This window comes from Pinus tabuliformis, chromosome 4_2 (assembly GCF_031772625.1).
Source record: "Pinus tabuliformis cultivar Carrire ecotype Pingquan chromosome 4_2, CPIR1, whole genome shotgun sequence".
NCBI classification, from domain to species: Eukaryota; Viridiplantae; Streptophyta; class Pinopsida; order Pinales; family Pinaceae; genus Pinus; species Pinus tabuliformis.
The window spans coordinates 774,516,181-774,530,867 of NC_142304.1; the positions used below are offsets into that span (position 1 = coordinate 774,516,181).

The following is a 14,687-nucleotide window of genomic DNA, read 5'->3' on the forward strand; positions in this document are numbered from 1 at the left end:
AACGGTTAATGTTGACTTTTTGTTAAACTTAAAGCTAGAAAAACCAGACCACATATGTAGGTATTCTCCCTCTTTAATATTCATCATGAAAACAAAATTCCCCATTATCATCCATACCTGTAGTTAAGCATGACTCTGCTGTGACTGGGGTTACCCGACGACAGAGGTTCATGCCCGAATATTTTGTAAACAAGTATGGACTCCAGCACTCTGATGACTCAGTGTGGTATCCGTCTTCAAAGACGGATTGAAGATCGTTTCAAAATTTTCGATGAGACGCTCCTGGAAATTGATTTGGAGGAGTCCTTGATTTCCGAGTCATTGGACTCTTGGAACTATCGGCATCTTTCAACTGTCTAATCGTATTGAAATGATGGCGTTCAGTGTCCCATAGGCACAGACGATCCAGGTTTCCCTCGACTTGAACCAACGAAAGAATCGAAAAGTGGGTGTTCATTAAAAAAACAGTATTCGTTGTTGAGTGCCCTATTTATGCTATCGGACCTTCTTTTCAGTAATGGTAATCCCAGTCTTGTTTTAGAACGCCAAATAAAATTCCTTTTCGTACTCTCCAAGAGAGAATTGGAGCTGACAGCACGATACTCGCACAACCTCAGGACTTAAAGAAGATCTGATTAACACAACCCACGACCCTAGTCATATTTGATCCCTTGCAGATGTTGAGCGTTGAGACCTGTATGGATACAAACAGCACCAACCATAAACTGAAGATGGGGAGAAATGTCTCTGACCCACAGTCATTGTGTTTCAAAATGAAGAGCGTAACAAGTCTGCTTGAGGGATGGCCAGTCTTGGGAGACATCAATTTGTGACACCCATGAAATGGATTGTTTTCTCTATCACCATGAAAAAGTATCTCACCCAATCAAATACTAAACAATCATTTTCCTCCAAGATGACAAATGGTAACGCTATGCCTCCAGATAAAACTCACATTCTGGGACTTTGTTTTTTTTAAGTCTGGCATTGGTGAGGCTACCTCACAGTGATGTCTAAGAATAACACCCGACTAGGGTGGAGAATTGAACCAGTGACTTAACATCTAGGAGTGCCCTAACAACGCACCCGATTACCGTCTATACAAGATCTCATGATCTCATGGACAACACCAGTGAATCTGTTATTCTTGTAGATGAATCTACTTTTCCCAGTGTTTCCCGCGAACCTACAAAAATATGCCTTGATCTTGTTTTCAGAGATTTAGTTTCATACTCAAAGTATTTCAGGAGGAAAAATGCTGGCTTAGGAAAACATCAAGCAAGGATAGGGTTGGTGAAGGAAATTCTACTAAATCTTGGAACAATCCGGAAATCAGGGTTGCTAAGTTTTACACTGCCTCTGAGAAAGAAGGGGCTCAGATCATAAAATCTAGTAATAACAGATCCTCTCATACACTAATTTGGTGTCTGGCTTGGTTGTGACATCAAAATTAGAGTATTATTATTATTATTAAATGCCACATGAGAGGGTTTTGATATTTCAATCTTTATGCTTGAGATTAAGAAGAATGCAGAAGTATGGACTTAGACTCAGAGAGGATCTTGGGGCTGGGACAGGAGGTGTTACCCCATTTGAGGACATGTACCTATCACCCACGCTCCCTAATGCAGATTTTCAATAGAGGGGGTTTGGACAGTTGAGTATATCCTTATAGAGCAGCAATGGAGAGATTTTGGAGTTGGTAACAGATCAGGGAGGGATTTCATTGCTCAACAACAATTACAACAGTCCTTTGTAAAGATGGATAAACATATCATGTAGCAGAACATGTAGAAGGTCGCAACCTCTTGATGACATATTTTGTTTATAGGTACCTAGATTCATTATCATATCAGCGGTGCTAAAGGACCAGCATACAACCACACAGATTTTGATGTTTCCCTATTATCCACGATGATTAAACACATAGGAAAATGGCATTGTACTGTTGAGATGTTGATGTGGCTACATTGGTTCACTGACTTCACCTAGCAGCTACATTTTGTATATGCTACAGTAGGGTGGGAAAAGAATAATTTCGCTTGAACAGTAGTGTAACATGAATAAGCTCTTTTGAACATTTGATTTAGCTTTATTGATCATGCTTTGTGGGAGTTCATTCTCATGTACATAACGAGATTCTGAGGTTTTCATGCACTCTCAAGAAGAGAACATCTCCTTGAGTGGTCCCATGTTACCACTCATTTTAACAAGGAGTAATCTTACTGAATTTCTTCACTAGCCCTTGTGTTTTTTACTTTGGACAGCTGGGGTACTTGTTTTTGTAGACATTGATGGAAGATTTGATGGCAAATTTGTTTATCATGCATAGTCCCTTTGTTGAATCCCCTGGGGTTTGGACATGGCACTTGCATCGTTCATACTTTTAAGCAAGCAATCCCTATCATTAGAGTCTCTCTTTTGAATAGGCTATTGAAATCACTATCTCCACACCATCGATACATTATTCTTAGTGATTTCCTTCTACCAGGACCCCTCCCATCAGTGAAAGTTTGTAAAGAGCAAGGAGCATTAGCTGACGTGACTGTGGGCTATTGCTCCATTGTTGCCACTTGATCTACTAGTTGCTCTATAGGAACCCCTCCTAGGGCCCTTGCTAGTTTGAGCGGTAACAATTCCCTAGCAAGAAGTATAAATTCATCAAAGCATAGTTGATCTTGTTGGTGAAGGTTTTCCATTCAGCTTCCCTTCTTCTAGACCTTGATATTCATTGTTTATATTGACTGGGTGAGGGATTACTCTTCCTCTTGGTTCTAATCCCCAAGCCCTAATCTATGAAAGAAATAAGCCTATTTTTGGATGGTTTCTTCTTGATATCATAAGCCATTTGATTCACTTTGACTCCATTACCCTAGTTGGATTTGGCATTGACCTCTGCTTCCTTTCATCACCTATTTTAAAACCACGAAACTCCATTTTACTAAGGTTACTCTCAACTTCACCTTGTGCATCATTGGCTACTCTCAACTTCACCTTGTGCATCATTGTTTGGTCTCCATAATTCTACTTGGGAGACCCCTCTTGAGCTAGAGGAGAGTCGGTGTAAAGTGAAGAGGAAATGTTATTGAGGTGACAATGGTTACCATCCTTATATATGCCCTTGAGTTGTACCTTGGGGATTAGGGTTTTTATCATCTAGAATTTGGGTGGCAACCAACACCCAAGTGTTTTAAGGCAGAAAATCTGAATACTTTTGGGATTTCAAAAAGTACACATCGCAGATTTGAAATATTTTTTAGGGTACACTCGAAGATTCTTTACCCAAATCACTTGGGATGCCCCTCTAAGGCTAGCAAGCATTAGCTAAGAGTGAAAGGGACTACGTGAGCTGACATTAGCACTTTCCTTATATGTTTTATTTTATCCCCTTCAGACTAAATTCCCCAATGAAAGTTTTATGTGATAACACCATTATAATAGGTTACAACGTACAAAAATATTGATCCCATTTGCAAAGAGTAATGTCTATGATAAAAGCTTAGACAATTGATGTAATGGGTTTTGAATTTTTGTTAACTTATGTATAAGTTTAACATCTTGTAACTAACATAAATATTGGATAGCATAAAATTGGCCATTGTCATTTGAGATGAATTCAATTATTCTGATGTTTTTTTTAAGGGTGGTTCACGGACACTGGGTGACCACTACATCCATGGGAAAATCTAGGCAAATCAACCCGAAGGGATCTACTTGTCGGCCAAACAAGCAGGGCCTAACCCCAAGGGCGTCAAGGAGATTTGACCCCATGACCTCCCAATGACGAGGTACTTAGCAACGGGAACTCGACCAATTGAGCTAACCATTGGGGCTTCAATTATTCTGATGTTGTATCCAAAGTGCCTGATATTATTGACCAAAACTTGATTAGATGTATCTCTAGATAAATTTTGTTCAATTACAAAAGTGTTCAAAACAGTTGCATCCTATTTGCAATGTCCTTCACTGGGAAGCATGTTCTATCGTAAGGTTCTTTCAAGAACTTCGTCCACTTGAAGTGGTGATTTGTTTGAGGATTTTTATTTGGTATGCTATTCTCCGATCGATCTATCTATTTATCTGCATATATGTTTGTCTCATTGTTGATATTGGCAACTTGGAGTTGATGTTGTGATGACGACCCAAGTTCAAATCAAATGAGCATGCTCCTCCAATACATTGGGTTTGCTGGATGTGGCTATGGTGGCATAGCCACCTTTCGTGGGGCTTGTGCTATCTTGGAGCTTGTGATTGATTGGAAAAGAGGACATATTATTGGCCTTGCAAAGCCTATTAATGGCAATTTGAGTTGAGTAGTTGTCAATTATCTGTAGAAATTTCTAAAATTCAAGCTTTAATGCAACTTCAGAAATTTGACCTCTTTCCTAAAGGTTTCCCAGATCTATTCCTGACGACGAATTTACAGCCTTAGGGATGATCTGAAATACAATAAAACAGAAGCAAGCAGTGGACAATATTTCACTTTTAGACAACCCCAATCCACTAGGTAATTCAAGAGAAAATATACTGAAACAGATGCCACAAATTTCATCCCTCTAGGACTTTCTTGTCATGCATAAACCAGATCTGTAAATCACTTTATGACTGCAATAATTACAACAGCAAATTCCATCCCATTGTTTTCAATATCAATGCTAACAATTTCAGCCTCAACTTATGTCAAATCAGTAACACATATAAGTGCTGGAAATTACCAAAACATGAAGACAATAATAGCTGAAAATCAAATCTGCAATTAGACAATTATGGACTCTCTCTCTCTCTCTCTCTCTATATATATATATATATAGAAGAGATGAAGTTCAGGTACATACTCAGCTTAAAATACTCTAGTAGAATGCTTGAATTTCTCTGGAACTCTAGCAAGTGAGAGGCATGAAAAACACTATCTTGACTCTCTACTAAAGATACCCCAACAAGCTAGAGCCACACTAACTCCGCTTCATGTAAGGTGTCTCCTCTTCTCCTCATCTTCAACAAGTACAATTTAGGATTTATCGCCAAAACCTAATTGAGATTCCTCCTCAGGGATGGAATCCTTACTCTAGAGTCAAAGAATACTCAAGAAAGTCTATTGTGTTAGGACAAGAGAGATAAAATAAAATGAAGAATGAACAAGAGAAAGGGGGAACGCGCGGGGGGGGGGACAAAGTAGCACTCCTACATCTCCAACCCAAGAAATATAACGTATAAGCTCTCTATGCATTGATGATGAGAATAACTCTTTCCTTCCTCTATTTATACGATAAACGAAGGGAGGTCTGCAGGTCAAGTGGACCTAGTCCACTACAAGCAACCTACAAGATGCAAGTAGGTCCACACATGTGAAGTGCTCCTCGTACAATTGACACATGTCAAGCTCCAAGGTGATGACAATCCACAAGCAAGGCTCCAAAGAAAGGGTGCTCCTCATCCAAGGTCCAATGTTTCTCCAATAGCTCCAATGCTTCTCCTAATCTATGTGCTTCTCTAGGTCCACTCCATATACATGATCACTATTACGACCTAGACATCCCTAAGTCAAATTTAAACCTCCATGCAGGCCTCCAGATAACCCATTGTTGTCTAGGGGTCAATGCCCTCCTTTAGAATGCCAAACATTCTTCCTCCAATGCAAGGCATTCCCAAATGAGCAACCTCCTCCATGTGGCCATCATGTAGAATATCACCAAGTTGTCTCCAACTCTCCAAGGAAGAATATCAATTAAGCATCCATATGAGGTCTAACAACTAATGAGTAAGCCACCTCCATGTGCAAGTCCATCATGGATCAAACAAGTGCTAACCATACATCATGCACCCCACATCTCATGACACACTCCCAAACATAGTGTAAACACTTTTGGAGTAACCCAAAAAGGTAACATTCTTTGTATAAGAGCATTTTTGATGCAAAGAAAATCTGATGCATATCTCATTCAAGAATTCATCAAAACCTTTTCTAACTAAATGTAAAAGACAATCTTTTAATGTGCTTGACATTACTTACTTGTTGACCCCTCTTCCTTGTTTTTTTCTGTATAAGCATAATTGAAGAGAGTTTTATAAAAAAAGATAACTAGTGTTAATTAGGTCTATCTCAAGTGGTTGAGACAAGAAATTGTTATCCTCCCCACCTAGGTTCAATTCTCGATTGTGACATGTGCACTCTTTGTGAACAAGGTGCATATATATGTGAAGGTACCAACAATCTCACCTATGTTGAAGGTGGGATGAAATATACCAAACATTTTATCCCAAAAGGGATTGGATCCATTGGTGAGGAGCAAAGACATTTTCATTAGTGGGTGAGGTTCATTGCCCATAAGGGATTTTCTTGGAGTCATGGGGTCACCTTGAGGTAGTGGTCAAATGATTGGTTGCACCCATTGAGATTACGCTAAATTATCTCACAACTTGTGCACACATAAGAGGATTAAAGCACAGGCCCATGTCCTTCAAATTTTTAAGCCCAATGAGTTAGCTAGAGTGGTTGAGACTTGAGTGTCATGAATTACAAGTGGGAGGTCTCAGGTTAAAGTCCTTGGGCTGGCTATATCTGTTGTTATCTATGATAACCCTAAATAAATTTTTTAGTTTGATTTGGTCATTATAGATAGGGTTTGTTTGTTTAGGTTCATGTGATACCTGTTAGAGGGTCCATTCAGTGTTTAAAAAGGTCATCATAACAAAAAAAGGTCACCACTCCTTCCATTTTCGAAGTCATCATTTCATATTTTTGAGGTTTGACACTTTTACAGACTTTGTAGCAAACACAGTTACGCAAACCCAGAATTTGCTACGAAAGTTCCTGACACTTCCGTAGCAAAATGGTCTTCTCCGACACTTGTCTCGCTACGAGAGTTTGTGGCTATGTAACGGTTTTGTTGAAAATCATTATTCGTCATGCCGAAGGTACTGAGTTGTTATGCCTTTTGATCCCCGTGTCCTCCACTCCCTTTTAAATCACTTTTACCTCTCGCTTTCCCTTTATAACATCTGCTCTCACCAAAAAAGTGCACAGGTGTTGTCGTAGATTAGGGTTTGAGCTGTCAAAACAAGTTTAGTCGTGGTCTAGGTGTTCTAAGCTTGGTTGCAGGTGAAAAGGAAGCAACTTACAAGCAACTCTCAACGTGTTAGCAAGCATGGCCACCAAGAAACACTACAAAGGAGGGGTTGTGGTACGTTATGAACCCACAAACATGAAGCTGCTTGAGGAAGACCCTGCTTTCATACAATCATTTGCCAGCGTGGGGTGCCTTCGATTCTGTCAAAAGTTGCAGGGTTTTCATGCACAGATCACCAAGGATTTCGCTCTCAATTTCACAGGAGTTGGCACGAAGGTGGGCATTCTGAGCTTGAATGTATCTCCAGACACCGTTGCTCATGCTACTGAAATCCCAAGGTCAGGGGAAACATGGTTCAAAGTTTAGAAGTTCCAGCTGCAGAATTGTGATGAATTCTTGAAGGATGAACATCAAGGGATTGATATAACAGTGGGCATTCCTAGAACCTGTCTCAAAGAACATTATTCCAAGTTGTTGATGGTTATTCAGAAGTATTTTACATGTGAGGGAAGGTTTCATATGGTCTACCAATATCACTTCAGGTTGCTGCTTCACTTCACAGGTAAACAACCCTTAGACATTCCTTTTTACCTCTTCAGAAGTTTAGGGAAGATGGCTGATAAGGTACAAGCTAAACCAGAGGCAAGTAGTACCTTTATTTTCCATCATGGTCTTATAAAATTGTTAGTAGTTGAAGAGCTGAATAAATTGAATAGGGACTGGCTTACATTTTTATTCCTAAGTGGATATGAACTAGATGCTGCTACCCCCTCTAGAAAAACTCCAAAATCCAAATCTGCAACACCTAGAGTAGAACAACAGTCAGTGGTAGAGCAGCAACCTATAATTGAGGCTTCTACAAGTGCTAAGAGGAGAATGACCAGAAGACAAAAGAAAGAATAGGAACAGAGTGCAAAGAAGGGCAGATTGGTTGATATTCTAGAAGCCATAGACATTGAAGAAAGCCCAAATGAGCAGCCTGTAGAAGTGATCCCAACTGGAGCAAAGAAGAAAAGCAAGAGAGCAAAGAAATTGGATTTTACTCAAGAAGAGCAGGGTTTCATTTTCAGACCAAGGAAACCTGTCACAAGATCAATGCAGCAAGTGGAGAAGGTACCTGAAGCACCATTGAGCAAAACAGAGTTATCCAAGAAACCATCAAAGCAAAAGAAGGGCAAGGAGATTGTTCAAGAAAAGAGTGAAATAGAAATCCTACAAGAATAGTTAAGGGAGGCCAGACAAGAAGTAATCAAGACCAAGCTGGAGTTTGATGCATACCAAAATGAAGTGTTGAAGCAAATAGACTTTTATGATGAAATTGCAGATAAGTCTAAGAAGATGATTAAAAGAACTTTGCCTCTACACAGAATGCTGGAACACATGTATAGGAGAAATAGCTGGTTGCAAGCAGATAGAAAAAGCCTACAAGGACAAGTTACAGCACTAGAAACTCAGATTGAGATGATCCAGGTTGAACTCAAGAAGAAAAACCTTAAGATTGTTGCTGAAATAGATGGTACTCCATGATATGGAAAACTCTCCAATTTTTGTCTTTACTATACTTATTTCAGTTAACTCAGCTATATGTATAGTTAGCATGGTGTTAGAAGTCATAAGGAGGCATTAAAATCATGGAGACTTGAAAAAATCAAAATTTTGCAACTTTCGTAGCAACTGCCCATAGTGAAGCCGAGTTTTTGCTACGAAACTGCTGTAGCATTCCATAAGGGTTAAGAATGGTCTAGAGTTCAGCAAAGGAAGTTTTGAAGGCTTATGTTTAGCTCATGAACATCAACAAAGACCTCAGAACCAGCAGATGGAAGAAAAGTGTAGCCTAAGTGTGTTTTTCAAAGTCGCTACAAAAGTTTGCTACGAAAGTTCTGAAAACGCTGTTTTGCTACAAAATCATGAAAAAACTCTGTTTTTCTGCCTTTTTGAAGAATTTTTGATATCAGACATCCGAGCTCCAGGTGGATTCCAGATGATGAAGGGTGTCCATGCCATCATGATAAGGTCCTATTTTTCAGCCTGCCAGGTCAGCAAATAGCCACATCTACAAATCAGCCAGCTAATCAAGACAGTCAGCATAAAGGAAATTAAATTGATGTCTATCAGCAGTTTAAAGATTTAATGGCACTTCAGCAAAGCTAGCATGCAGTTGGCTTTGGTTATCTACATCAACAAGAAGTGGTTATGATTTTAAAGCTAGTAGAGTCCTAGTTGAGTCCAACTATTGTAAAACAGAAAATCCCTAAAAGGACTCTGTTAGTTAGAAGAAAAGTAGGACTAGATCTCTAGATTGATGAATCGATATATAAAGAGATATGTAAAGAGATCTTTCTCTATAAATAGGTAGATTTTCAACTTTGAGAGAGGTTGATGAAGAACATGAAGAACTGACCTTTTTGTAGTATTGGATCCTATAATATAAATTCGCAGCTACTCTGTTTATGTATCTGAGATTCATTTCATGGCTTTTATGGTTTGTCAGGATTGTTTCCAGTTTCTCATAGTATCTTGATTACTTGGAAATCTCATTAAGCTGTTCCAATTTCCTTCATATACTATGTATGACTGTAGGTGTTCATTTGTATCAGTTTAAAAGCTATAGATGCCTCAACTTCCATTAAACTTTGTTGTTTGCTATCTCTGTAGTTTGACTCCATGCCCAATGGTAGTAGTAATCATGTTTTTCTTCACCTACAAAAACACAAAAAGAAATCAGAGTTAGTCATCTGACTGTTTCAATTATTTCAAGAAGATTTGATAATATTTGAGAGAGCCCTCTCAGATTGGAAGGACTAACTTCCAATTCAAGTGGTTTGAAATAGTTACACTAGGTTAAAGGTTGAAGCAGCCCAATTCTTTCTAGCCCAGTGATAACATCTATGATGTACTTGATATTGCGGGTCTAACTTGAATCTCGTTGTTAGGTCAGGTGCACTAAGTCATGCCAACCATCTAACATTAGATACCATTCTTGGCATGACAAGAAGTGCTAGGAGGTTTACCAAAGATTATTCCAAGAAACAAAAAAGAAGGATAAGGTATCTTGCTATTGTCCACTTCAACCAACTTGGCTTGTCAGATGTGTTAAGTCCCTTTGATGATGGAAGGAAACTAACTCTCATATACATACACAAAAGGACTCTACATCGACTAAGATTTGAACCTAGGTTGTTTGCATGAGGATGCCCATACCAACAAAAAGCATTGTAATAAATAGTTGAAATCTGTTGAAAACAAACTTAGAGAATGCAGCCCTTACAAATTCCTCTCTCTAGAGTTGGATTATTGAGAAGAATACTTGACTCATGAACTGCAATATGTTGTTACATTCAATATTATTTATTGCATTTCAGTAGATAAACCATAGTGTGTAACTCTTTGTAAGATAATATTTCATTGGATTGTTTACAAAGACATCGTTAAGCCACATTAGTCAATGTGGGCTATTTTTAAGATAAACATTTAATTTGTTAAATCTGAGAGAAACATGTAGACTACTGTTTTATCTTTCTTACTTCCATGTTCTTAACTTTCAGAGGAAATATTGTCTCCAGAATCAGGATTATAGTGCTAACCACAGTTATAGATGACATTCTTCTTCAATCTCATTCTGGAAGACTTTGAAGTGTTAATGGACTCTGGATTTTTATGATCTCCTCCACATTCAATATATATTCCCCTTCCTGCATCTGAACTATTGTTATTGTCATTTATCGTTTTTGTCACTAAATTCACTACTAAAGCAACATAAAACTCTGAGAAAGCCTGAAAAAATGGAGAAAATATTTATTTATAACTTGTGGATAAGCATATACTTGGTTATCGTTTTATTGTCTTCTCAATGGTTTTCTGTCTGGCATCAATTTTCCTTGCAGAACTAAATACAGTTTTCATAGGGTGTGATCGTATTGGATTGTACTGCATCTTTTCATTTTCCTGCCTTGCTTATGTCAAACTTGATTGCTTGATTGTAATGCCACTTTATCATGCAGGTGAACGAGAGCAATAGAGAAGGAAATGAATGGGTCAAAGAAACTATTAAGAGTTTGAAAAGATCCTCTCCAACAGGATTAAAAATGACTTTCCAATCAGTAACGTCTTTTTCCTACTATTTGCTGGACTTTGTAGGAAGACTATCTGATATCAGATTGCCTGCCGTCTTTCTTTACTTTGTTTTGAATTACAAATAATTCAAATATACAGATTGGTGGATCAGCTAACAAAAGGAAGTACCATCATATTGAATAGAACATGAAATTGCATTACATGTAGATATTACATACATTGTCCACAAAATATACGCAAATATATTATCCAAAAATTTATGAATATTTAGAATTGCAATTCGGTAGTTCCACAGAGTCTTTCCTACCTTACAACTAGTTCTTCTAGAAGCCTTTTCCTTCTCAAAACTAACACCTATGTTTGGCTCGAATGTTATAAGAACTGAACTGGTTGACCTCAAAACCAGGAACCGGACTAGAACGAAAAACAAAACTGGACCAAAAACCCGGTTGACTAAAAAATTCAAATTTAATATTAAAAAAAAGAAAAAGAAAAAAACATATATATTTATGTGCATCCATCAAAATCCAAACCATTATACACAAATATGCAAAGTTTCTCATAGACATAGCAAAGGTACATATAATCAAAATAACACCGAGCGCAATCCATCTCTGAACCAAAAATACATCAACAAAGAGAGGCTCTATATGGCCTCTAGCATAAAAAAGAAATCACGCTACAACAAATACCTACATATCTTCAAAATCATTGCCTACATTGGGAACCTCATCGTCCACATCACCCTCTAAGCATTGAAATAAGATAGGAAAAGCTTAACATGCCAAATCAAGATTGTGTTTGAGTGCTGGGTACATTTGTACTAGGGTCATGATAGAAGGCTTGGTGCTCTTTATTACATGCTAGTTCCATACTCTCGTACATGCCAAAATCCAATGGAAATGTTGCAATCAACCCAATCTTGAAATCCTAAAAATTGTTAAGTCTACTGGATTTTGAGTGGCATCTAAAATTCTACTACTTTCTCCCTATGAAATTCAATGAGGTTGGAACCACTTTTAAAAATTTAAATAAAAGGATGAAAATGAAAGATACAGGAGAATGTCACTTTTACGTTAAGAATTCAACATTACCATTAATTACATAACATTAGTAGGGTCCTAGGGTTGAATATTAGGCTACCCCACTCATAAATTTATTTATTTATTTAATTGCATTTAGAGGGTCCTTGGTTACATTGTACAAAATCGGCCTGTTCTGTATCTAATTGGATGGTTCAGTGAAAAAAGGCCAGGTCGGTATCAAACTGACCATTTCTGTTTTTGTGCCACCAGTTGGACTAGTTGAGGCATCAAAACGGTCATACTGGCAGGTTCCATCGGTTTCGGTTTGATTTTGATAACATTGTTTGGCTCTACTAGAAGCCTTGTCCTCCTTTTGAATAACTGTGAACACAAACCTCTACTCTAATGCTGAATATGGATTGTTAGGAAAAATATTTAAGAGAGATGCACAATGCAAGATGATTATTCATTATAGATAAGATAAGTACATAGATTTGGACATAACCAACATAACTCTTGAGAGATGACAGAGTGTCTAGAACTCCTAATTGATTTAAGAAATTTCGCCTTATCTATTTCAATAACCATCCAAAGTTATTTTTACTTTTTACCCAAGCCTACGAGCTACCACTTTAATTTTTACTTATGCACATAAGGTAAAATTGGTCATCATATCATTCTTTTCTATAAACTTCACATCTTGGGGAAACCCACTGGGCACTTGTGCTCATTTTGAGCATGGCACTTGTTGTTGAAAAGTGTAACTTATTGCTGCATAAAGGTATCGTTTGATTGGGTATAGAATCTTGTAGATTGAGGCCAAAGAGAAGTAGTATAGGTTTTAAGGAGACTAGGGTTTCTGATCTAGGGTAAACCTAAGAGACCGAGATAATAGAGACCAGGTTTCTCTAGAGGAAGCCGAGAAGAAGCAGTGTAAAGGATAGAGACCGATTTTCTCTAGAGGAAGCCGAGGAGAGAAGTTCGAGATCTAGAAGAAAGTCGAAGCAGAGAAGAGGCAGAACATCAAGGTTAGTGACAAGGTTCTTGGGAGGATACTAGAGTCAAGGGTCTTGGTATTCGGCAATTGAAGATCTATAAGAAGAATTTTGATCGGGTTTTCCTCTCAAGAAGTGAGAGGTTTTGGCCCTGGCTAAATAGCCTACATACTGTGTCACTTGTCTTCTATTGTGCATATTGGTAATTATCTTGATGAAAAGAACATAATAATAATATAACGAAGAGAAGACTATAAGATAAGAAGTAAAAGTATATCACAAGCAATTATCAAGCAAAGAAATCTTTTAACTCTATGCCCTAGATTTCTCAACATGGTATCAGAGCTTAGGTGTTGAAGTCAAGAAGGGGCATTCAATCAAGAAGACATCAAGCCTCGAAGAAGGATCGTAGCAGATTCAAGGGCTACCAAGGTCAAGATCTTCAAAACCCTAGATCGAAGAAATCTACACCAGCAAGAGTCTTGAAACCATCTTCAAGAAAGAAGGAAGACTAAAACATTCAAGAAGGATCGTCCAACTTTGTGGTCTGGAAGGCCAGGATCTTGTCCATTCTAGACAAACATCGCATCAAGGCCTTCGCCTTGAGATTTGTGGCGATCCCAGTTGACCCAACTGAAAATGAGAAGTACGAGGAAGCAATGGCCAAGGTGAAGTGCATCATCCTTGATGGAGTCAAGGATCATGTGGTCCAACATATTGCCGAGAAGGACATGGCAAATGAGATGTGGGAAGCTTTGAAGAAATTGTACCAGTATACTTCTGTGCAGAGGAAGGTGTTACTTGAGAATCAACTGTGGTCATACCAGATGTAGAAGGGGGAGAAGATAGATCACTTCCTCGGTCGATTGAAGGAGATTCGGGACCAGCTAACTTCCATAGGGGCCACGCCAGATGAGGAGATGTTGGTGAGGACTGCACTTAACGCAGTCTCCGAGGAGTGGGAGACATTTGTCCAGAGTATACTGGGCAAGGTGAATCTTCCAGATTGGGAAGAATTGTGGGCGACTCTTCGCCAAGAGGAGATCAGGCGATTGAGCAAGACGGGGAGCAGTGGGAAAGGAGTCAGGATCAAGAAGGAAGAGGAAGAGGATACGGCTCTAGCATCTGCGGGAAAGCAGGAGAAGAGGAAGAAGAAGGACCTCTCCAAGGTCAAGTGCTTCCATTGTGGGGAACTGGGTCACTATGCGAACCAGTGTCCGAGGAAGAAGAGTAAGGGAGAGGCTTTTGACTCTAAGGCAGTGCCAACAAAGGCAGAGAAGGAGGTCGAGGAGGATGACGATTGTGCCATGAGTGCTCATGTACCTCTAGAGAAGAGGTGGGGAGACATCGAGTTGTAGTTAGGAAGACTACAGGCGATGAGGGGCAGGATCCATCAAGTTCCCAACCTCTTGGATTATACCTTGCTACGGGAGCCCCGAAGAGAGAATAGCAGGACTGGCGAATGTTGGTAGAGACGGATGTGGATGAAGCGGCAGAGAGTGCTACAGTGTAGGAGTCCTCGGGCA

The 14,687-nt window shown here is 38.9% G+C and overlaps 1 protein-coding gene across 1 annotated transcript in view; it reads left to right on the forward strand.

Moving 5' to 3' along the window:
• The window catches only part of LOC149171934 (3-hydroxyisobutyryl-CoA hydrolase-like protein 5), a 227,365-nt gene that overhangs the window by 147,598 nt on the left and 65,080 nt on the right, over positions 1–14,687 (forward strand). The window contains exon 12 of the mRNA XM_089424157.1: positions 11,069–11,167. Within this exon, the coding sequence (XP_089280283.1) occupies positions 11,069–11,167 (99 nt within the window). The remainder of the gene's footprint in view (positions 1–11,068; positions 11,168–14,687) is intronic.